This window comes from Aotus nancymaae, unplaced genomic scaffold, assembly GCF_030222135.1.
Source record: "Aotus nancymaae isolate 86718 unplaced genomic scaffold, 86718_ANA_hifiasm-v0.15.2.pri h1tg000029l, whole genome shotgun sequence".
NCBI classification, from domain to species: Eukaryota; Metazoa; Chordata; class Mammalia; order Primates; family Aotidae; genus Aotus; species Aotus nancymaae.
In genome coordinates this window covers 9558280-9584032 of record NW_026988442.1, presented here as the reverse complement: position 1 = coordinate 9584032, position 25753 = coordinate 9558280, and the positions used below count along the sequence as shown (strand labels likewise).

At 42.4% G+C, this 25753-nt stretch overlaps 2 protein-coding genes across 6 annotated transcripts in view; one reads left to right on the top strand and one right to left on the bottom strand.

Annotated features, from left to right (window-relative positions):
- The window catches only part of PDYN (prodynorphin), a 120015-nt gene extending 95006 nt beyond the window's left edge, over nucleotides 1-25009 (bottom strand). For all 5 annotated transcript variants that reach the window (XM_064382287.1, XM_021665755.2, XM_012455298.3 and 2 more), the window contains exons 1-2: nucleotides 24844-25009; nucleotides 23580-23709 (exon numbers count right to left, since the gene is read on the bottom strand). The gene's annotated coding sequence lies outside the window, so the exon portion shown is untranslated. The remainder of the gene's footprint in view (nucleotides 1-23579; nucleotides 23710-24843) is intronic.
- A 93-nt stretch (nucleotides 25010-25102) lies between these two features.
- Nucleotides 25103-25753, top strand: part of STK35 (serine/threonine kinase 35) — a 45651-nt gene continuing 45000 nt past the window's right edge. The window contains exon 1 of the mRNA XM_012455305.3: nucleotides 25103-25390. Coding sequence (XP_012310728.1) covers nucleotides 25103-25390 — 288 coding nt within the window. The remainder of the gene's footprint in view (nucleotides 25391-25753) is intronic.

Genomic DNA, 25753 nt, shown 5'->3' with positions numbered 1-25753 from the left:
CAATAACATGACCACTCCTGGAGGCAATCCAATGGGGAAGGACTCTGGTGCATAAAAGCCTACTATTCTTTTTGCTTCTCAGAGGTCACTGGAGGACTTGAGCCCCATTTCCTTTAAAAGCCACCTTGAGAATGCACCCTTTCTAGGCTTTTCCTCCTTCCTGCTATCATTCTCCTTACTTCCTCATACCTATTTTCTGGGATCACCTCCCAAGTCAACCATCTCTACCTGAGGTTCTTGTTTCAAGTTCTGCTTTTGAAAAAACCTAAAGGAAGACAGAGACTCTGCAGCAGGGAACCATGTTGAAAATCAAAGTAAAGGACTGACTGGTCCAGGAGGGACACTTCTGATCTGGGGAGGTACTAGACATGGTGGAGTGCACCACGGACCCCTCCTACCTGGGAGCTTGGATGCTGCCTCAGCATCACAGCCATCCCTGCTACAGGAACACATACTTCCTGTGACTGCTGCCTCTGTCATGCAAGCCTTCATCACCATCCTCATTTCCTGTGTCACTTGCTTTATCTCCAAAGTGTAGGTGAGTCTACCTGACTGTCTGAGCCTAGCTCACATGACCATCCTGTAGCTGCAAGGGAAGCTGCAAAATTGATATGTCTCCTTGGAGGTTTTCAAATCTCAAGTGGTGTTTGCCTCCAATTAAGACTCATAACATGAGGAATTCTCCAAATATAGCAAACAGAGGCAGGTGGCCCCCAAATGAATAAATCCATCTACATATCACATGGATTAGGGCTGGATCCACTTGGATACTTCATTTTGCTGTCCTACGAACTGGTAGCATCTGGTGCTGAATCAGATGGTTGAGATGTTGCCTTGACCTTGACTTTCCTTTACCAAGTTCAGATTCACTTTTACAGTATTCAAAAGAGCTTCAGTAAACCTAGCCCTACTAGGGAGCCTAAGGACAGAGGCACAAAGAGTTGTGATAGTTGCCCTGCCTTCCCCTTTTCAGACAATACATTCTGCCTTCTGCTGGGCTTTGAAGTGTAATTCAAAGGACTGAGCTGATTTACTCCTAACCAGACCAGCTCTCAGCCCAATTAACAAGTGCTTCATCCTGAGACTGGGGACGCAGGTGCTGCTGGGAGAAGCTGGGCTTCTCCACCCAGAGGCAGGAGGCTCATCCCTCTAAAGGAGATGGAGAAAGTCAACAGATGAGGAAACACCAAGTGGTCACCTAAACTCAGAAGGGAGGTTGGGGGCCAGGAAAGACTTCCTGGAAAAGCTGATATTTAAGATAAGTCTGGAAGGAAGAGTAGGAATTAACTCCACCTAATAGGAAAAAGATGATCCAGTCAAATTACCTGCATGTGTAGAGGCCTGCAGATGTGTGTAGGTAAGATATATTCAAGGAATAAAGCCAGGGAGAGAGCTTAGAGACCCAGACGATAAGTGGATCATTGGTTCTTAGGGGATCTGAGACCCCCTTGAAGAATTGGATTAATTCTACCCCCTAATCGAGCCCATAGACCTGCATATACAGAAACTGGCACACACTGCCAAGGGATGCAGGGATCCCAGGTTAAGAATCCATTATGTCGCCAATTCATTTGCAGATGCACAACAGCCCCAGAGAGGTCCAAAGTGGAAGTCGCAGCAAAGCATTGTTTCTGCAACAAGATTTGGTTTGGTCTCTCTCATACAGATCGGAAACTTACCTCAAGGGACTGATGATCTTTCTCTCAAAGGGAGGCAAGGAGAGCTGATGGAAAGTTTAGTAAGCAAGGAGAGGGTTCGACAACTGATGTATTTCTTTACAGGGCAACTGAGTGTCCAGCCAGATTTTTCACTGAAAAATTCCAAAGGTCACAATTGCAGACCTATTCTCTGGGGCAGTTCAATTTCTTCATAGAAAAGAGCTCCAGTCCATTGTCTGTTAGAGGATGGAGGACATTGCCTAATGAGCCTAGATATAATGTTCTGATGCCGGGCTAGGAATGGGCTGGAGGTGTCATCATTCAGGATGCAGCTTTTTAGTTAACCCCTATGTTTCTTTCAGCCCCCTCCCGCCTCTCCCCTATATTGCAGCCAGAGTCAACTCTCTCTTTGTGGCCACTAAATCTGAAACCTGTCTGATTCAAATTTCCCAGAGATCAAATCCCCAGTGGCCTCTAGGGGCAGAAGTTCATGACTGCATAAGGTCAAAATGTCCCCACAAAGACTTTCAGTCAGTCCTCATGTTTTCAGCACCCTACTTTCCCTCCAGCTCCTCAATGTCTGGTTCTGCCAACTCCTGAGCCTTTCTGGCATTCTGGGGTGAATTGGATGTTCCTCAAAAGATGCCCCTTCTAAGGCAGCATGGCTGAGCTTCTTCCACCCTGCCAAATTGTTTACGATTCCCCAACACAGTTTCTCTCTTCCTTTACAGTGTTTCAGGACTAGAGATGTTCTACCGGCTTCATCAAAGATGGAAAGGGTGTTCCTGTTGCATGTTCTCCTAATTGTCTGGAGTGGATTTAATGAGAAGAGAAGTGGATAGAAACAAAACTTGGCTCTCGAGTATACTTAACACTGTTGATCTTTACACTTTGTAAAGTTGTTCAGATGGTCAATTTAAGCTATGTTATGTGTGCATGTGTGTGTGTATGTGTGTGTGTGTTTTTACCACAATTAAATTTAAGACAAATAAGCAAAACTCAGCCATTTTACCAGACGTGTCCCCACTGAGTTTTCCATAAATTTTGAAAAACAAACACAACAAGCCATTTCCTTTGAAATGTATTTACATGTAGAACATGAATGTGTTAACTCCTCCTAAACAATGTATTGAGGCTATTACAAGGAGTATCTACAGTGGTGCCTCTTGAAGTGCCGTTCCTGGACCAGCAGCAGCCGCAGCACTTGGAAACTTGTTCTAAAAGCAAATAATTCTTGGGCCCTACTCCAAACCTACTAAATCAGAAAGTGAGGTTTCTGAGAGCTAGGTCCAGCAGTCTGTGTTTTAAGAAACTCTCCATGACAAAAGATGATCAGCTTTGTGACAGTTGATGCCCAGTTAAAGTTTAACAATCACTCATCTAGAACAATATGGTGGAGAAACAAATGAAGAAGGTTGAAGGTCAAAGGAAGGGTCCAACTTCATAACCTGGAGAAAAGGTAAAGGAAAGCATGAAAGGAGAAGAAAAGGTGACTGCCATTCACTGAGTGCCTACCATGTGCAAGGTACCATGCTTCCCAGTTTATATATGTATCTCATTTAATCTTCAGTTTCCTTCAAAAGAAAGACTTACTTTCCCCCATTTTACAGATAAGAAAACTAAGGCTTAGGGCAGGTAAGTAAGTTAGCTATGTAAAAAGGATTTCAACCAAGGGTCTGTCTGACTCTTTAGACCCTTCTATTTATTTTCCATATGTCACTTTTTAAAAATTAACATCTTCACTGAGAATAACACTGACTATGGAAGACCAGAAAAAAAGAAAACAAAATGTCTTCATTGTTTGGTAAAATCCTATTCTTCTTCCTAAGCAGAACTCAAATGCCACCTCCTCTGGGAAGTCTTCCAGGACTGCCCTGTTCAAAGTTAACCTTCCCATAGTACCTTGCACATACCAGTCTGCAGTACTTCACACACCTTCTTGTAGAAGTTCTCAAACCTTGGGTCCCAGGGCCTCTTAAAAATAATATTCACAGGCAAATTTAAACTTTGACCTAAGCCTCACACAAGAAAATTAATTCAAAATGTATCAAAGGTTAGATATAAAATATAACACTATAAAACTTTTATTTTTTATTTTTATTTTTATTTTTTAGAGACAGGTTCTCACTCTTTCTCCCAGACTGGAGTACAGTGATGTGATCATAGCTCACTGCAGCCTCAATCTCCTTGCTCAAAAGATGTTCCCACCTCAGCCTCCCAAGTAGTTAGGACTACACTCACAAGCTACCATGCCCTACTAATTATTTTTTACTTTATTTTTTGTAGAGATGGGGTTTTGCCATGTTGCCCAGGCTGGTCTCAAACTCTTGGCCTCAAGTGATCCTCTCAAGTTGGCCTCCCAAAGTGTTGGGATTATAGGCATGAGCCACCATTCCTAGCCTACAAAACTTTTCGGGGGAAAAAAAAAAAAAAACTATAGGATATCTTTGGAATATAGAGCCGGGTGAAAAATTCTTAAACTTGATACCAAAACATGATCCATAAAAGAAAAATAGATAAGACGAATCATTCAAAAGGAAAACCTTTTGCTCAAAGACCTTGTGAAAAAGATGAAAACACTGAAAGTATTTGCAAACCACATGTCTGAAAAGGCACTGGTATCTAGGTATATAAAGAACTCTCAAAACTCAAGAATGAAAACAAACAATCTAATTAGAAAATGGGCAAAAGACATGAACAGACATTGCACTGAAAAGGATCTACAGCTGGTAAATCAGCACGTGAAAATAGGTTGATCATCATTAGCCATTAAGGAAATGTAAATTAAAATCATCATGAGACATCACTACATAACTATTAGAATGGCTAAACTAATACTAGCACCAAATGCTGGTGAGAATGGATCACTCATAAATTGCTGGTAGGAATGTAAACTGGTACAGCCACGCGGGAAAAAGACGTGTTTCTTCCAAAATTAAACATGTGCTTACCGTTACAACCCAGCAACTGTACTTTGGGCATTATCCCAGGGAAATGAAAACTCATATCCACACGTGAATGTTCATATCAACTTTATTTATAATATCCAGAAATCAAAAATATCCAAATGTCCTTCCACAGGTGAATCATTAAACAGATGGTGTTACATGCACACCATGGAATACTATGCAGCCATAGAAAGGAACGAACTATTGATACATGGAACATCTTGGATAATCTCAAGGGAACTATGCTGAGTGGAAAAAAAAGACAATCTCAAAAAAGTTGCATACTGTGTTATTCTACTTATGTGACATTCTTGAAATGACAAAATGAGAGAGCAAGCACACAGGGATTAGGGATGAGGGAAGGAAGAAGGTGGCTATGGCTACAAAAAGGGGAGCGTGAGGGATCCTCATGGTGAAATTATTCTGTATCTTGACTGTGGTGGTAGTCCCACAAATCTACATGAAATAAAGTGGCATCGAATTAAATACACACATGCACACACACGCAAGTGCATGCCACACATGACATCTGGATAAGGTAAGTGGATTGCGTCAGTGCCAATTTTCTGGTTGTGATATTGCACTAAAGTTATGCAAGATTTTATGTAATAACACCAACCACTGGTAAGAATGCAGGGAATGATGCAAATGGAGAGAACAGATCGCTCATAAATTGCTGGTAGGAATGTAAAATGGTACAGCCACTGTATTTGGGTGAAGGGTATAAAGGATCTCTGTATTATTTCTTACAACTGCACATGAATCTACAATAATCTCAAAATTAAAAGTTTTTTTAAAGTATTGAGGACTCCAAAGAGATTTTTATGTCAATATTTACTGTACCAGAAATTAAGAGATATTTCACAAGTATTTATTAGTTTTTGTGTGTTTTTGTTGTTTTGAGACAGGGTCTGTCTGGTCTGTTGCCCAGGCTGGAGTGCAGTGGCGCAATCTAGGCTCTCTGCAACCTCTGCCTCCCGGGTTCAAGGGATTCTCCTGCCTCAGCCTCCTGAGTATCTGGGACTATAGGCATGCACCACCATGCCTGGATAATTTTTTTGTATTTGAGGTAGAGACAGGTTTCACCATGTTGGCCAGGCTGGTCTCAAACTCTCCTTATTTTTTTTTTTTTTTTGAGACAGAGTCTTGCTCTGTTGCCCAGGCTGGAGTGCAGTGGCGTAATCTAGGCTCTTTGCAACCTCTGCCTCCCAGATTCAAGCGATTCTTCTGCCTCAGCCTTCCGAGCAACTGGGAATACAGGCGCATGCCACCATGCCTGGCTAATTTTTTGTATTTTTAGTAGAGACAGGGTTTCATCGTGTTAGCCAGGATGGTCTCGATCTCCCGACCTCGTGATCCACCTGCCTTGGTCTCCGAAAGTGCTGGGATTACAGGCATGAACCATCGCAACCGGCCAGTCTCAAACTCTTGACCTCAGGTGATCCGCCCACCTTGACCTCCCAAAGTGCTGAGATTACAGGCCTGACCCACTGTGCCCGACTTTATTAGTTTATTTTTAATGCAATAATAAATCAATTACATGTTAATATAAACAAAATTGTCGAGTATATTTTTAAAAAACAATAGCGTGAAGAGTGGCATTGCCTTACATTTCCATAACTCTCTTTGATACCTGCCTTCACGGACACCTGGATTCAAATATCTGTTTCTCTATTACAATGTGTTGATAACCACTCATCATCTAGACTCTGAAGGGTTTTCTGGAGGTATGCGGTTGACCCTTGACCAACACGGGTTTGAACTGCACAGGTCCACTTAGACACTGATTTGTTTCAACCAAATGCAGACTGAAAGTACAGTATTCGCAGAATGTGAAAACAGCACAGACGGAGAGCTTTGGTTTCCAGGGGTTCCACAGGGCTGACTGTGGGAATTATGTATGCATTGATTTGGGTATATTCGGGAGTTCTGGAACCAATCCCCTTATACAGAAGGGTGACTGTATAAGCATCTGGGCTCGATTCTGAGGCAGAACCCTCTGTATACTTGTGAAAGAATGAGAGTGAAAAAGGCAAATAATGCCTCAGTGTCATTAAACCTCATAGATCCCTTCAAAGGGTCTCAGGGTCCCCCAGGTAACCCCGATCACATTTGGTGATGATTTGTCCATGCATGCTCTGGCCCTTACAAGTGAGTTGCGGCAAGGAGAGCATCTTTTTCATCCTTGTATTCCAAGTTCCTTGTACAGTGCCTGGCACAAAGCTGATATTCAATAAATATTGGACAATGGGATATTAATGACTTGTTTGCCATCAGAGAGAGAGCGGGAGAGAGAGAGAGAGAGCGGGAGAGAGAGAGAGAGGGGGAGAGAGAGAGAGAGAGAGAGAGAGCGAGCATGCACCAATCTGGTTGACAGCATATTGCTTTAGATTTCTAGTTCTGAGTCAGAGTAAAGGTCAGAGTGTTCTGATCTAGCTTGGTCTCGTGGAACAAACACTGGTCTGAGAAACCAGTTTCATGCTCCTAGGGCGTGAAACATGGGTAGGCAATAATGGACTGGCCTTTTGAAAAAGGTTGCACTGGGTCACAGTTTCTCACAAGTCTTGACCTTGAGGCCTCTACACACCATTCAGACCAAGTACGGAGAGCAAGAAGCTGAGTGGGTTATGCAGACATATAATAAATTATTTCCTACTGATTTACTACCTTTCTTGTAACTCCTGACTCCTGTCTGTCCCCAAAGCACCCATTAGGGGCCAATTTCAGTCCACTTGGTCCACAGCTGCTCTGGGAAATGGAAAAGAATTTCAGGCCACAATTTCAGATTATAAATTGATTCTCAGTTCTCATCCAAAGTACTCTCATCAAAGCACAATTTAGCCAGGAGCATAGAAAATGCAGATGCTGACTTAAAATTGTCCCTGAAAAATGTTTGTTGGTATCTACTGTGTGGCAGATACTGAGTCAGAACTGTGGGAATATTCTAAGATGGCCAAGCTTGGTCCCTGGCTCAAAGAGCTCCTGATCTCGTGGTGAAATGACTTGAGTCTGGCTGGCTGGCAACAAGAACTCTAAAGTGGAATGAGCAACCAGTGAAGAGAAATCAACTCTCCTAGGATCAGGGAAAGGAAGTGCATATGATTTTGTTTTTGAAAGGAAGAGAGGGATGCATCCGGTAGAAGGAAGACAGCATACCGGAAGGTATTGTATTAGGGAAGATTCTCAATTGCTTTGACATAGATCTAAAGTCAAATAAAATTGTTTTCTTTCTTTTTTTTGAGATGGAGTCTTGCTCTGTAGCCCAGGCTGGAGTGCAGTGGTGCAATCTCGGCTCACCACAACCTCCACCTCCCTGGTCCCAGTTCAAGCAATTCTCCTGCCTCAGCCTCCCAAGTAGCTGGGATTACAGGCATGAGCCACCATGCCCAGCTAATTTTTGTATTTTTTAGTAGAGATGGGGATTTCGCCATGCTGACCAGTCTGGTCTTGAACTCCTGATCTCGTGATCCACCTACCTCAGCCTCCCAAAGTGCTGGGATTATAGGCATGAGCCACCGTGCCCAGCCAGTTTCTTTTTTTCATAATAGTCCAGGCTTATGTATTCTGTGGCTCCTACGATGACCCCACAGCATCAAGAACCCAGACTTCTTCCTTCCTGATGTTTCACTATACCTGAGACCCAGTCCTCATCTGTTTGCATTGTCCAAAGCCATCACATCTGTGTTCCAGCCAGTGGAAACAGGAAAGGGGAGAGCAGGCATGCTCCTCCCTCCTGAGAGCACAATTCAGAAGCTGCAAACTCCTGCTCTTGTCCCATTGGCCAGAACACAGTTACAAGGGAGACTGGGAAATACAGCTTTTAAATGAGGGCTTCTGTTCCTGCAGAAAAACACTGGGAGACAGCTAGAGGTTTCTGCTCCAAACACAAGGATGAGGAAGTGGAGGGGGTTTTAGAAGGAGCCAGTAGCTAAGTATGTTTAAAAATTGTTGGAGGAAGGAAATATAGTAAGAAAGGTAGGTTGGGGCCACAGTTGCCCCAGACTGCGGGGCTACAGACTGTATCCTGCAAGCCAGTGGTTGTAAACTTGAGTATATATCAGCATCACCTGGAGGACTTGTTAAAACCCACATTACTAGGCCCCACCCCCAGAGTGTCTGATTCCATAGGTCTTAGGACAAGCCTGAAAATACGTATTTCTAACCAGTTCCCAGGTGCTGCTGGTCCAGGAACTTTGAGAAATGTGGAGCCACAGAAAGTTCTGAAGCAAGAAATGGCATGTGTACTCCAGGTAGCTGTCTGTTACAGTAGAGAACAAGCTGTACTGAAACTTCCCAGAGCACCAGAGCTTCACACCTTCTTGATCCTTCATGTTCCTGAGAAACTGCACTCAAGAAAAACAGGGATGATAAAGAGCCTGCAAAGCAGGCTGCCCAGGGCTGGAGGATTACTCCCCACTTCCTGGCAGGACTAATGGCACCAGCCTCAACCATCACTTCTTTGTTTTGTGCCCAGAAGCCTGGATGCAGGTTGGGCAACGCCCTTTCCTCCCTGCAACCAAGTTTCTCCATCAATAAGAATAATGAGGGCCATTTACCTGTCTTAGGTGCCAGAAACAATCAGATGGCACAGATCAAAAAGCTGGGCAATGTTCCAAGACTGTGGAGACTCCAGCACTTGCCTACACTGTGGGTTGGGGAGTGAATTGGCATGGCCCCTAGAAGGCAATTTGACAATCAAACCAGAATTAAGATGCTCATATCCTTTGACCTAATAGTTCTATTTCCAGGAATTGAGCCTACAGATACATTCATGTTTATATGCAAAAGACAAAGTTGTTCAAGGCCCATAATTTTTACTGGCAAGAGATGGGAAACAACCTAAATGGCATCCACAGAGGGCTGCTAAAACAAACCACGGTGTACCCAAAAATGGAATAATAGACCAGGCCTTAAAAATATTAAGTTAGAGCTACGTGAGCCCATTTAGAATATATACATCTCAGAGCACATCTCTGGAAGGATTTAGAGAGACAGTTTGCCTTTGAGGATAGGAATTGGAATGGAGGTCCAGGTTGAACCTTCTGTTTACTTGTTTGATTTTTTCTACTCCAAGTATGCATTACTTCCTGAAACACATAAACACACAGGCAGTGCCAGGTGCCTTTCATGCTTTCTCTCACTAAATCCTCAGAATAACTTAGAAGGGAAGCACTCTTTTTATTCCCAAGGCACAGTGAGGTTAAATCATTTTGGGAAGGGGCTGCAGGAGAGAGGGGAAGGAAGGAGACTTGATTTGTAGAGCTGCCCATTTCCATAGTGTAAATACTCCCACTGTGGCTGATTTCAAGCTCCCAGCATGATGTCACTGAACAGAGTCGGAAAGAGATGCACACAGTCAGCTCTCGCAAGCCCAGAGGAACCAACTCCAGCACACACACACCACTGTAGGGAATGTTGCACTCATAAGTAAGGCACCACTGACTCTTCCCACTTCATTCCTGAAAGAGTTGGTTTTCAAGAACAAAAGAAACGCAAGCCAATACATCACTTCAGGACCTAGAAGCAGCTTTCCCTTACTGGAGAGTTGAGTTATAGTGTAAACAACCCACATTGTTTTGCAATGGATTTGAAACAGAAACCCAAAAATTAAAATTAAGCATCTGGGTTTTATATTTGCAAATTGCTTTGTCATTTTCTTTATGAAATACTGTACAGTTATACAACCATAAGGCAATAAAAGAATAATAAATTAATCAGCATTAGCATTCTGTCAACACAGCTTCACACACTTATGGAGGGCCAGCAATCTAAATTAGGAAGCTGGTTTAGAAACATTCTCAGTGCTTTAATGGGAGAGGTGAGTCAAGAGAATCAGACAGGGTTAGATTTGTGTCCCAGCTCTACCACTTGCTAGGTACCTTGGACAAAGCACCTCACCTTCTGAGTCTCAACTTATTCATGTGTTAAATGGTGATAGTGCCCACCATACAGACCTCTACAGGTTGGCTTGCACGTTGAAGAAACGGAGTCTGGTCAGGAGTGGCGGCTCATACCTGTAATCCTAGCACTTTGGGAAGCCAAGGTGGGTGAATCGCTTGAGCCCAGGAGTTCAAGACCAGCCTGGGCAACATGGCAAAACCCAGTCTCTACAAAAATTAGCTGGGTATGGTGGTATGCACCTATAGTCCCAGCTACTTGGGAAGCTGAGGCAGGAGGATCACCTGAGCCTGGGGGGCGGGTCAAGGCTACGGCGAGCTGTGATCACGGCACTGTGCCTGAGCCTGGGTGAGAGTGAGACCCTCTCTCAAAAAGAAATGAAATGAAGTTAACATACAGTATATACCTGGATATAACACAAGGTATTCCCCCCACAAAAAAATATCTCTCAGAAGAAAGAGTTGCATATATTCAAATTCTTACAAAGTCTCCCAGAATCTTTCATATTCCCTAGACTCTCTCAATTACATTCTTTTAAACAACAGAGTATTGTTGGAGGAAGACCAATCTATAGAAGTCATCTGAAGGAAGTAGTTAAAAAAAATAAAAGCAAACAATTTTTCACATGGATGTAAGTCATTACACTAGGGGCTGACTTCACACACTTTATAAAGATGTAACCCTTAAGAAAGAGCACTTTGAAAAGCAATGCATTAAATGTTTGGATGTTGTGATCACAAATATAAACCAATGGGAGAAATGGAAAAACAATCTGTGCTACGATTTAGTGCACTGGGACTTCTAAGATAAAATATTTCAGAGACAGGAACATATAAAGGCTCAAAAAGTGCTGGATCACAATTTAGATAGGAGTGAGAATTATGTGACCTAGAAAGTGGGCTGAGTAACATAGAAATCATCCCCAGTGATAACAAAGAGACTGAGATCAAAGGTGCTCAGAAAGAGATGGAAGAAATTGTTTTGTGAAACGGAAGAATGGGAGAGAATCCAGTATTTCTAAGTACTCTTGAAAGTGTGTATATACCTAAAATAATAAATTAAATATTATACCTGGATATTTATTTATACCATCTTATGAATTTATATATTTGAGTTGAATATATGGGAAATATATTTTCTCTTCCGCAATCTTCTTAGTCTGACAAATAAGAGGGACAGCTTGTATTTTGGGTCACCCAATGTTGAGACATGTCTAGTAGGTGAAAGCCCTTTAAATCCCACAAAGCTTTGTATGATTTGTGACAAGTGCTGTTATAGTGATTAATATATTTTTATTATGACTGTTCTACCACAAGGTGGGCTCTTTGGCTGTGCTCTTCTAAGCACTTCTCCAGGTAAGATTCCCCTGATCTAGTTTCCAACTGTGTGATCTTTTTTTTTTTTTTGAGATGGAGTCTTGCTCTGTCACCCAGGCTAGAGTGCAGTGGTGAGATCTCAGCTCACTGTAACCTCCGCCTCCCTGGTTCAAGCCATTCTCCTGCCTCAGCCTCCCAAGTAGCTAGGATTATAGGTGAAAGCCTGTAATAAAACAAACAACCCCCTGCCCCCTACCAAACTGGCAAAAGATTTGAATACGCATGTCACTAAAGACCATAAGCATGGCAAACAACACATAAAAAGATGCTCAACACAATTTGCCACCAAGGAAAATTAAATTTAAAAGTTTTAAATTGAAACTTAAAGTTTTTATACTTAAATTTTAAACATTTTAAATTTATTTTTTTTTTTGTTTGAGACGTTGTCTCCCTCTTGTTGCCCAGGCTGGAGTGCAGTGGCTCAATCTCGGCTCACTGCAACCTCTGCCTCCTGGGTTCAAGTGATTCTGCTGCCTCAGCCTCCTGAGTAGCTGGGATTACAGGCGCCTGCCACCACGCCTGGCTAATTTTTGTACTTTTAGTAGAGATGGGGTTTCACCATGTTGGCCAGGCTGGTCTCAAACTCCTGACCTTAGGTGATCCACCTGCCTCAGCCTCCCACAGTGCTGGGATTACAGACATGAGCCACCGCACCTGGCCAATTTCCTAACTGTGTGATCTCAAGCAAGCTGCATAACTTCTCTGAGTCTCTGTTTCCTCGTCTGTCAAATAGAGATAATAATAGGATAATAATAACAGGATTGAGAATTCAATAAATTATTATATTGAGAAGTTTTTATAACAGTGTCTGGTAAATGCTTCTTAAATGTTAGTTATTATTTTCACCAAGGGAGAATTATAATCAGTTTTCTTCACCATATGGTGAGATTTTACCACCAGGGATCCTGCCTTATTCATCCTGGGATCCCCAACTCACACATGGGGCCTAACAGAGTAAATGTTTGTTGAACAAATAACAATTTCTATTGAGAAAGAAAGGTAGTATATGAAGTTCGGGGCCCAGCACAGACCCTGGTTCCCATTAGTTGAAAGAGGCACACCATGAGTGCTGATAATTGGCTCAGCCTCATTTCTCACTGACTAACCAAACTCTAAAACAGCATCACAGTGTGACAGAGCTGGAAAAGACTCAAGCCTGGATGTTTCTTTGTGTCTTCACCAGACCATGAGTTATTCTGCAATAGGAACTGAGTTCCATTAATCTCAGTCCCCAATCTGGCAAACAGTAGGGGTTTAACAAGTACTCATTGACCAAATGAGTGATGAAGTACATTCTACATTATTGTACATTACTTGCTTTTTAAACTGAATTTTATTTTTTAATACCTACAAAAAAGAACTCAAATTAATACCCAAATAGACACATAAAAAGTATAAATCGTATAAAATTATGCTGAAGCCAGGCATGGTGGCTCATGCCTGTAATCCCAGCAGTTTGGGAGGTTGAGGCAGGTGGATCACAAGGTCAGGAGTTCAAGACCAGCCTGGCCAAAATGGTGAAACCTTGTCTCTACAAAAAATACAAAAATTAGCCGGGCATGGTGGTGTGCTCCTGTAATCTCAGCTACTCAGGAGGCTGAGGCAGGGAATTGCTTAAACTGGGAGGCAGAGGTTGCGGTGAGCCAAGACCGTGCCACTGCACTCCAGCCTGGGCAACAGGGTGAGACTCTGTCTCAAAAATAAAGTAAAATAAATAAAATAATGCCTGAAAGTGAAAGAATCACCTAGGAAGAATTCTTGGCATCTACAGTATTATTTATACAAATGTTTCCATTATGTATACAAAAATTAACGTGTGAGTATGAAAGCTATATCATGTGCCAGTTCAAGATCAAGAGCTTTGAAATCAGATATCAGGGTTGGAATCCAAGTTCCATTACTTTTTAGTGGTACGGGCTTGAGAAAGTAATATAACCTATTTGTGCCTCAGTTTCTATGGAAAGTGGAGTTAAAAATAAAATCTACCCTAAGGTTTACTGGATTAATTAGTCATTACATATGAACACTTAGAATCATCCGAATACAGAGAAGTAACTCAGTGAAGGTTAGCAACTAGTATACATGTTTGAGCAAAATAAGGTCATATTATAGAAGCTTGTTTGCATTCGCTTTTTTATGTAACAAAATATTGTGTATATGTATTGTACAGCAGTACATATAGAGCTAATTCCTTCTTTTGATGGGCATATTGTATTTAAATATACAACTCTGTGTAACCAATCCTCTGCTTTGGTATTGTTTCTAATATTTTATTATTAGATATATATCACCACAATAAAATCTTTATTGCATATATATTTTTCCACACTTGGGTATTTCTATAGGATAAATTCCTAGAAATGGAATTGCTGATCAAAGTATATGAATTTTTAATTATATTAATAAACAATGAATTATCAATTTTCCTGTCTAAAAGGCTTTATCACTTTACATTTTGATTAATGAGTATACTTTGTTGCCTTATGGTTGTGTACATTTTAACCAGACTCCCCAGTAATTTATTTTGAATGTCCCAGTAGTTACAGAATTAAGGACTTTGCCCCACTTGTTTGGCAATGTAGCCCTTTATCTTTCCAAAAATCATAAACAACTCCTAAGAACTTAGCAACCAATTTCCTGCAACAAATATTCAGATACATAGCCTGACAAACATTTTTATGCCATTCCCAAACAGGAGAGGAAGAAATGTTGGACATTTCTTAGCCTTTTCAGTGGCCGATAGGAAGAGCACTTGAAATTAGACCTATCCATTAAGTTTTGGAGACAGGGTGGCTGTTATCTGCACCCATCTTTGTTTTCTGTAACTGAGACCCTCATTTAATAAACAAGAAGCCTCTCTGTTGATTCTTACTGGATGCAGTGTCTCTAATCCAGTATTCCCCTAGTGTGATAAAGGTACTACTGTTAGCCCTCCAGATGTGTTTAGGTAATACAAGGACAGGTGAAACCCTGGCCAGAAGCTGAACAGCGCCACCAAGCTGACAGGCTGCTTCAGTGGTGGCTAAAGCTCATGCCCACTTTTATTTTTTTATATTATTATTTTATTTTATTTTACCAGGGGAGAGCGTGAACGCAGTCCCACTTTTATTTTTAATTTCAAGTTTAATCCAAATAATAAATAGACATAATGTTTAAGAGTTAGATACCATTACAAGTTAAATATTACCACAGAACTTATCACAAAAATCCCGTTTTACCTCTAATCCCATCCCAGAAGCAATAACTTTAACTCTGTAGTTATTTTTCCACACTTGATTATGGTATCGCTCCTTGATTTAAAAAAAATTTTTATTAACTCACAGCCATGGAAGATAAGGATTTAGTTATCTCTCTTTTTCTTCCCCCTCCACCATACACAAAGACACGCTTTCCCTCTCCAAGTCTCCTAATATAATTATATCATAATTTTTTGTTAAATCAACGTGTTTTTACATGACAATGACAATGTAATATTATTTCCAGATGAGTGTTGTAGTTTATGATGATTACAACGTTTTTCTTATCAATCGTTTTTGTTTTCTTGGCTTTAATAATCACTTCATGTTTTATTTGCTTAGTTTCCTAGGTAATTGATTCAGCTCCTATTCATACAGCTCCTATTCATCCTCGAATTCTTACCAGAACTCAAATCCTCTCCAATTCCCCCTGCTTTGTGCTCAGTCTAGAAACATTGCAGTGTGATGTTGTGGTTCTTGAAGCATGGTTCTGGGATAGCAATGTCAACATCAGCATCACCTATGACCTTGTCAGAAATGCAAATTAGCAAGCTCTACCCAAGACTTACTGAATTAGTCGCACTGTGGGTGGCTCCAGCTATCTGGGTTTTAATCAGCTCTCCAGGCGATGCCAGTGGATTGGGCACTCAAGCTTGAGAGCCATAGGTCTAATGGTTGAAAACATGGATACTCAAACCCAAGGCTGCTGGGGTTCCAATACCAGGTATTCCAGTCATTGATGATGTAACAACTTCCAAGCCTCAGTCTTCCCATTTGTCTTTCTTTTTTCTTTTCAGACCCTCACTCTGTTGCCTAGACTGGAATGCAGTGGTGCAATCTTAGCTCACTGCAACATCCACTTCCTGGGTTCAAACAATTGTCCCACCTCAGCCTCCCAAGTAGCTGAAACTACAGGCATGCACCACCATGTCTGGCTAATTTTTGTGTTTCTAGTAGAGACAGGGTCTCACCATGTTGGCCAGGCTGGTCTCGAACTCCTGGCCTCAAGTGATCCACTTGCCTCAGTCTCCCGAAGTGCTGGGATTACAGGTGTGAGCTACGGCACCCAGCCAGTCTTCCCATCTATGAAATGGGGACTAAAACAGCCTCTCCCACGTAAAGAGTTATTGCGAGTTGCATGGTGTTAGGCATCATGACAATCTCCAGTTTTCCTGGAAACAGCCTTCCTGGAGCCCTCTGAAATCCAGAGCCATTATGAGAGGGGAGCTCTCCAAGGCGGCTGCACACTCTCCCCCAGGGATTCCTAGTACTCCCTGCTCAGGGGGTCTCCTTCACTGAGGCAGCCACCTCAAGCTTCTGTCTTCAGCACCTCCTGCTCCTCTGAGATCCTCCACCTATACCCCTGTGCCAGCCTCTCTGCCTTTAACCCTCTCCCACCTTCAGCTCTCCCTTCTACAACCACCATACCACCTGATTCCCAGCCCCTACCCCCATGCCACCTCCAGCCTTAATCCTCAGCCCCAATCCTTCCTCCTCACTCCCCACAACCCCCCTCCCAGCTACCTGGAGCAGTCTCAGCCCCCTGTCCCCTACCTTCCATTCCTCCACACTCCCTCACTTCATCCACCCTTCCCTCCCAGAACAAGGCTCCCTGCTTTCCCAAGGGACCACCCTCAGGGCTGGCTGCCCCCTGGGTGTCCTCAGTCCCCTGAAGTACAGAGATAAATCAGCCACCTCAGCCTTACTGTTCTGCCCTCTCACTTGGGACAGTTCTTACCTATCTGAGCCTCAGCATTCTCGTGTGAAAGGAGGTACGATGTTGTCCAGCCACATCACCAACCATAGTGCTTGGCATATAACAAGTGCTCAGTAAGTCCACCATGCTCATCATGGCCCCCAAGTCTCAGCCTCGTTATGGGATCCCACACATCCTTCTTCCTGTTTCCCACCACTCTTCCCCCATTCACTCAGCTCAGGCCACACTGGCCTCCTTGTCTGCTCCCTCTCATCTAGGGCCTTCACGTTTGCTCTTCCCTCTGATCTGAAAAGCAATTCCAGTAGAGATGCAATTGATCTATTCTTTTACTTAAATCAGTTCTCTGCTCAATGGTCACCTTCTTAGAAAGCTTTCCCCAAACCATCCATTCTAAAATACCATCTACCCCATCCCTTGCTATCTTTTGCTTACTTTCTGGTCCCTCATGGGACTATTGTGATGTGGGATTGCATAACTGCACTGTCTTATTGTCTATGTCAGCCCCTCAAAGGCAGACATACATCCTGATACATCAGATCCGAAACTGCCTTGTACATAGAGGAGTAAGGGCTCAAAAAATGTTGTTAATTAAATGAATGATTTTTCTTACAGTAAAAGTGTAGCCATTGCTTTATTCAGCCAGTATTAGTGATTCCTTGTGTGTAGAGAGCAAAGATGGATGGATCACTTGAGGTCAGGAGTTCGAGACCAGCCTGGCCAACATGGTGAAACCCCATCTCTATTAAAAACACACACACACACACACACACACACACAAAATTAGCCAGGTGTGGTGGCAGGTGCCTATAATCCCAGCTACTCAGGAGGCTGAGGCAGGAGAACTGTTTGAATCCAGGAGGTGGAAATTGCAGTGAGCCAAGATCGTGCATGCCACTGCACTCCAGCCTGGGCGACAGAGTGAGACTCCACTGCTGTTCTTCTCTTCTTCGTTTCTTCTATTACTAAATACTGAGCTCAGGTGTTTGGCACTGTCTGAGGCTCCAGGGATATTAAGGCAGGTGTGTTTGCCAACAAGAAAGATGTAGAAGGCTCGCTATAATGCTGACACTGCTTAGCTTAGAGAGGGCTGAGTGGAATAAAGAGGGGTGGAGTGTCTGGGGCCTCGGTTTGAAACCCAGCTGTGCCAGCTTCACATTCAGTTTCTTCATCTGTAAAATGGGGCTAATGAAAGTTACTACCTCTTGGAATTGTTATAATTTTTTGTTAATCCCTGTGCCTAGCAGATAGAAAATTTTAGTAAATGTTGGCTATTAGTTACAACAGTAAGTATCGGTTACTTCCATAATTTAAGCAAGACAAAAACTAAAAATTTTGTCAAGCCATCAATAATTTATCAAGGAGTTTGGCCCTCTTAATAGCATGTAAAAGGATTCACATTCCTTGTGGTCCTCCCAGAACTTCATATTCAATCTCTCTCAAAATTGAGGTAGGGGATGCAGCTGGAGGCCATTATCCTAAGCAAATTAACTCAGGAACAGAAAGTCAAAAGCCAAATACCACATGTTCTCACTTATATGTGGGAGTAAAAAGTGGGTGCTCATGGACATAAAGACAGAAATAGAAACTGTGTACTACTAGGGCAGGGAGGGAGGGGGCAAGGATGGAAAAACTACTGGTTACTATGCTCAATACCTGGGTGATGGGCTCAATTGCATCCCAAACCTCAGCTTCACACAATATATGCATGTAACAAACCTGCACAGACACTCCAAAATCTAAAATAAAAGTTGGAATTATAAAAAGTAAATAGGCTGGGTACAGTGGCTCATGCCTGTAATCCCAGCACTCTGGGAGGCCAAGGTGGGAGGATGGCTGAGCCAGGGGTTTGAGACCAGCCTGGGCAACATGGTAAAACCCTAGTGGCATGTGCCCACAGTCCTAGCTACTCAGGAGGCTGAGGTGGATCACTTGAGCTCAGGAGGTCGAGGCTGCAGTGTGCCATGATCATGCCACTGCACTCCAGCTTGGGCAGCAGAGCAAGACCCTGTCTCAGATAGGTGGCTGAATAGATGAGATGCCTAAATAAAAACATGTGTATGTGTATTAGAAAACAAAACAAAACAAAGTCAGGTAGGAAAACTAGCCAGGAGGAAAGACACTGCTGGCTGTGCTCAACCTATGAAGCCAGTGATACAGGGATGGGGCCAGGGCCACACAGTGCAGCCTTCTGTCCTTAGAAACTGCTAAGTAAGGACACAAGTGTTCATGGCTACAAGGTTTTGGTTTTTTTTCACATTTCAATTAAACTTTATTGTGGTATAATTTACATACAATAAAATTCCATCATCTAGAAAATTTCCCTGTGGCCCTTAGCAGTCAATTCCCACAGGAAAGACAACCACTGATATAACTTCTGCCACCCTAGACCATTGTTGCTTGACTTTATATTAATGGAATTATAGTATATACATTTTCCCTCAATTTTTTTGTAGCTTTATTGAGTTAAAGTTGTAAAATTGATTTACATAAACTACGCCTAATTTAAAGGGTAAAATTTGAAGCGTTTTAATATATTCCTCCCTTGAAACTATTACTACAGTCCAGATAACCCAACACCCCAAAGTTTCAGGTCCTTTTGTTTTCCATCCATCCTTCCTATTCCAACTACTGACCTGCTTTCTGTCACTATAAATTAGTTTGCATTGTTAAGAATTGTATATAGAATCATCTAGCAGGTACTCTCTTGTGCCTGGCCTCTTTCACTCAGCATAATTATTTTGATTCATCCATGCTGTTGTATCAATACTTTATTCTTCCCTTAATCAACACACCCTCAGCAACGTTTCATTGTATGGGAATACCACAATTTGTTTATCCATTCATTTACTGATGAACATTGCAGCATTTTCCAGTTTGGAATTCTTATGGGAAAAGCCACTGTGAATTCCTGTACAAGTCACTTTATTAGCAGAAGTTTTCACTTACCTTAGACATGGAATTGCTGGGCCACAGGGTCGATATATATTTAACTTTATAAGGAATTGCCAAACTATTTTCATTTTTTCCCCAAAATGGGTTGTACCATTTTAAAATCTTAACAAATGGCTGGTTTAACAACAAGCTTGTTCCCATCTCATGGCTTTTGTACTTGTTCTACTTTCTTCTTGGAATGACTTCCTATTAGTTTTCAGAGCTGGGTTCTTGACATTCAGGTTTCAATTCAAATGCCAAATGCTAAAGGGGCTATTATGGACTGAATTGTGTCTCTCGTCACCCCAAATTCATGTTAAAGTTATAATTCCCAGTACCTTAGAATGTGACTATATTTGAAGATAAGGTCTTTAAAGAGGTAATTAAGTTAAAATAAGGCTGTCAGAATGAAGGACAAGAACTATATGATCATTTCAATTGATGCTGAAAAAGCGTTTGATAAAATTCAACATTGCTTCATGATAAAAATCCTAAAAAAATAAAACTGGGGGTAGAAGGAAAATATCCCAACATAATGAAAGCCATATATGATAAACCCACAGCTAGTACCATACTGAATGAGGAAAAACTGAAAGCCTTTCCTTTAAGATCTGGAACACAACAAGGATGCCCACTTTCACCACTGTTATTCAACACAGTACTAGAAGCACTAGCTAAAGCAAGCAGACAAGAGAAAGAAATAAAGGCTATCCAAATAGAAAAGGAAAAAGTCAAATTATCCTTATTTGCATATTATTGATCTTATATCTGGAAAAAACCATTAGAACTGATCAATTCAGTAAAGTTGCAGGATACAAAATCAACATACAAAAAGCAGTAGCATTTCTATATGTTAACAGTGAACAATCTGAAAAAGAAACTTAAAAAGTAATCCCATTTATAGTGACCGGGTGCGGTGGCTCATGGCTGTAATCCCAGCACTTTGGGAGGCCAAGGTGGGCGGATCACCAGGTCCGATCAAGACCATCCTGGCCAACATGGTGAAACCCCGTCTCTACTAAAAATACAAAAAATTAGCTGGGCATGGTGGCGCGTGCCTGTAATCCCAGCTACTCAGGAGGCTGAGACAGGAGAATTGCCTGAACCCAGGAGGCGGAGGTTGCAGTGAGCCGAGATTGCGCCATTGCACTCCAGCCTGGGTAACAAGAGCCAAACTCCGTCTCAAAAAAAAAAAAAAAAAAAAAATTAGCTGGTTGTGGTAGTGTACGCCTATAGTCCCAGCTACTCAGGAGGCTGAGGCAGGAGAATTGCTTGAACCCAGGAGGTGGAGACTGCAGTGAGCTGAGATTGCACCACTGCACTACAGCCTCGGTTACAGTGCGAGACTCCATCACACACACACAAAAAGTAATCCCATTTATAGTAGCCACAAATAAATTGAATACATAGGAATTAATTTAACTAAAGAAGTGAAAGACATCTATAATGAAAACTATAAAACACTGAAAAAAATTGAAGAGGACACCAAAAAATGGAAAGATATTTCATGTGCATGGATAGGAAGAATCAATATTGGTTAAAATGTCCATACTACCCAAAGCAAGCTATGGATTTGATGCAAATCCTATCAAAATGCCAATGACATTCTTGACAGAAATAGAAAAAACTGTCCTAAAATTTAAATGGAACCATCAAAGACCCAGAATAGTCAAAGCTACCCTAAGCAAAAACAACAAAACTGGAGGAATCACATTAAGTGACTTCAAATCTTCAAATTATACAACAGAACTACAGTAACCAAAGCAGCATGGTATCAGAATAAAAGCAGACACATAAACCAATGGAACAGAATAGAGAACCCAGAAACAAATCCACATACCTACAATGAACTTCATTTTCAACAAAGATACCAATAACATACACTGAGGAAAAGACAATCTCTTCAATAAACAGAGCTGTGAAAACTGGATATCCATATGCAGAAGAATGACATTGGAACCCTATCTCTTGCCATATGCAAAAATCAGCTAAAAATGGATCAAAGAATTAAATCCAAGACCTTCAACTGTGAAACTACTACAAGAAAATTTTGGGGAAACTCTCTAAGACATCAGTCTGAGCAAGGAGTTCTTGAGTAATACTCTATAAGCACAGGCAACCAAAGCAAAAATGGAAAAATGGGATCACATCAAGTTAAAAAACCTTCTGCTCAGCAAAGGAAACAATCTACAAAGTGAAGAGACAACCCACAGAATGGGAGAAAATATTTGCAAACTATCCATGTGACAAGGAATTAACAGAATACATCAAAAGCTCAAACAACTCCATAGGAAAAAAATTTAATGATCCAATTAAAAATGGGTAAAAGATTTGAATGGACATTTCACAAAAAAAAAAAAAAAAAAGACATACGAGTGACAAACAGAAATATGACAAGGTGCTCGACACTGTTAATTATCAGAGAAATGCAAATCAAAACTACAATGAGATATCATCTCATCCCAGTTAAAATGGCTTATATCCAAAAGACAGGCAATCACAAATTCTGGCAAGGATGTGGAGAACATATACTGTCAGTGGGAATGTAAATTAGTACAACCACTATGGAGAATAGTTCGAAAGTTCCTCAAAAAAAAAAACTAAAAATAGAGCTACCATATAATCCAGCCATCCCACTGCTGGGTATATACCCAAAAGAAAGGAAATCAGTATTTCAATTTTCCAGTGTTTGTTGCAGCTCTGTTCACAACAGCCAAGATTTGGAAGCAACCTAAGTGTCCATCAACAGATAAATGGATAAAGAAAATGTGGTACTTATACACAATGGAGTACTATTCTGCCATTAAAAAGAATGAGATTCAGTCATTTGCAATAACATGGACGGAACTAGAGATCATTATGTTAAGTGAAATAATCCAAGCACAGAAAGAAAAACACTGCATGTTCTATTTGTTGGATGTAAAAATCAGAACAATTGAACCCATGCAAAGAGAGAGTAGAATGGTGGTTACTGGAGGCTGGGAAGGGTGGAGGGGGAATCAGAGGATGGGAGAGGGTAAGAACGGTTAATGAAGATGGTTAATGGTCATGTTTAAAAAGACCTTCTGGGCTGGGCGCGGTAGCTCACGCCTGTAATCCCAGCACTTTGGGAGGCCGAGGGGGGTGGATCACGAGGTCAAGAGATTGAGACCATCCTGGTCAACATGGTGAAACCCCGTCTCTACTAAAAAAATACAAAAAATTAGCTGGGCATGGTGGCGCGTGCCTGTAATCCCAGCTACTCAGGAGGCTGAGGCAGGAGAATTGCCTGAACCCAGGAGGCGGAGGTTGCGGTGAGCCGAGATCGCGCCATTGCACTCCAGCCTGGGTAACAAGAGTGAAACTCCGTCTCAAAAAAAAAAAAAAAAGACCTTCTGATCACCATTTTGCAACTGTAATAATTGTTTCAAGCAAGAATCAGCATGAATTCTAAAACCAGTGGATAAGAGTCTGATGAAGAACAGGATATTTAAATAGTCTCAAAATATCTTCCCACAGGATACTTAATAGTTAAAAAGGAAAAAATCATAACTTTATGGTGAAGTGTACCTCCCCCTACACAACCTCAACCAAATGATGGAAGTTAACACCACGAATACTGGGACAAATACAATGTCATGTGCCTCCTGATGAAAGGCCCTGGGGAGGCAACTCTTTTCAGTAATATTCCTGCCAGAAAGTGCAAACCCTCACCCTCTCAGAATAGCGAGGGATGGGTAGGTGGTTGGTGGGGGGAGGGGGGGATGCATACTCTGAATGTAATCATAAAAAAACATCAGAATCAAAATTTAGGGACATTCTATAACATAACTCACCAGTATTCTTCCAAAATGTCAAGGTCATGAAAGACGAAGGCTGGATAACTGCCCTTCCAGATTAAAGGAAACTAAAGAGGCATGACAATTCAGTGCAACGTGTGATCCTGAATTGGATCCTGGGGAATAGCTATAAAGAACATGATTGAGACAATTAGCAAAATTTAAATATGGATGGAGTATATTAAATAAAACAATCGTATCATTGTTAAAATTCCTGACTTTTGATCACTGTACTGAGATTATGCAAGATAATGCCTTTCTTAAAGGAAACACGCATAAATATTTGGAATAAAGAAGGTTGTTGGAAACTCTAAAATGATGTCATAAAAAAAGAATATATACATTATATAAGTGTGTGTGTGCGTGAATATCTATATACCATATACTGATTCCCTTTCTTTTCAGGTATAAACCATATGGATATCCACACACACAATGTGTGTGTGTGAGAGAGAGAGATATGAAATGCAGCAAAATATAACAATTTGTTATTCTGGTGGAAAAGTATATGATCTTTAAGATTCTTGAAATTTATGTGTAAATTTGAAATTTAATCACAAAAAATAAAATTGGAGGCTTTCAATTAGAGACCAAATACGCTATCAGAAATAGCCTGTCCCCAACGAGCACTCTTTAGCTCATTCTTTTTCTCCATCACACTTATCACTGGCAAAAATTATCCTTTAATACTTAACATTGACTGTGTGTAAGGCTGTCCTAAGTGCTTTATCTGTATAACCTCTGTGAATCTTCTTACAGGTGAGGTAAAACACACAAGAAGGTTGATTAACTTGCCCAAGGCCACACATGTGGTTTGTCTCCTGCAGTGACACAACCTCAACCAAGGCAGAAACTGCCTTGTCTACTGCTCTTTCCCCAGCGACTTAGAACGGTGCCTAGCACATTATAGGTGTTCAATAGATACCGATAGATTCAGTTAACAAACACTGGGCCCCCACTAGGCCTACACTGTAATACAAAGTACAGAACAAAATACTCAAAAATCTGTGCCTAAATGGAGCTTTGAGTATTTACTCAGCCGCACACCCAGTTAGCCTCTACCTATGTATTTGGTTCTATCATTCCTGGGAATTAAGGCCTATTTAATCCATTTTGCAGAGGATCATCAGATAAACGATGCTCAGGGTGTGGCAATGATTTGCACAAGATCATTGGGCTGGTAGGAGGGAAGGTCAGGATTCCAACCCACTCCCTAACGTTCCCAGACCCGAGCTATGAATCAAACGACGAAGACAATCACCCTATCAGTATTTATTAGGCGCCTACTGCGGACGGTTGGTCTTCACGCAGGTCAGGCGAGGAGTAGTGGTGCGCGGGCCGCTGTGGAGACCGGGAGGCCGCCGCGGATCACGGGAATTTGGCGCCTATTTTTTGTTGGCTGGGTGTTCTCGCCGGTGATTGGGCCCCGGCGAGGCGTGCTGGTGCGCTCGGCTGCGGCTGCTCCGTCGACCTTGGCAGGACCGGGCGGCGCAGGACTCACTCGGCTGGCCTCCCAGGGGATGGGCCACCAGGAGTCTCCGCTGGCCCGGGCGCCGGCGGGAGGTGCAGCTTATATAAAGAGGTTATGTAAAGGGCTCAACTGGCGCGAACACGTGGAAAGCCACGGGAGCCTAGGAGCTCAGGCCTCCCCAGCGAGCTCCGCGGCAGCAGAAGCACCCGCCACGGCTCGGGCCACGGCCTCCCGCGCAGCTCGGTCCCGGAGGCAGCCCCGGCGCGGAGCGGACCATCCCCAGTCAGCGGCTCCGGGGGTAAAACGGACCGCCCGGAAGTGGAGGTGCGCGGGCCAGGTAAGGGTGCTGTTCGAAGTCTGAAGGGCCAGCACCGAGGCTGGAGTTACTGCCACTGCCTCCGCGCTCGGGGAGGGCAATCGGGTTCCTCAGCCGGTCGCGCTCCGAGAAACCGAACTTTTTAGCCAATCTTTTCTACCCGCCGCCCTCGGGAACTTGGGTCGGTCCGCGGGGCTCCGCTAGAGCTTAATTCAATGGACTGTTTACACCCGGGCGAACACAAGGCGGGGCGCGGGGAGGAGCGTCACGGAGGGGCCCGGGCAAAGAAAAAGTTTTCCACCGGCCGAATCGCATCTTAAGGCGGTTTTCAGAAGGTGTTAAGCTTTCTGTGTCTTCTTTTTCTTATCGCTACACGACAAACTA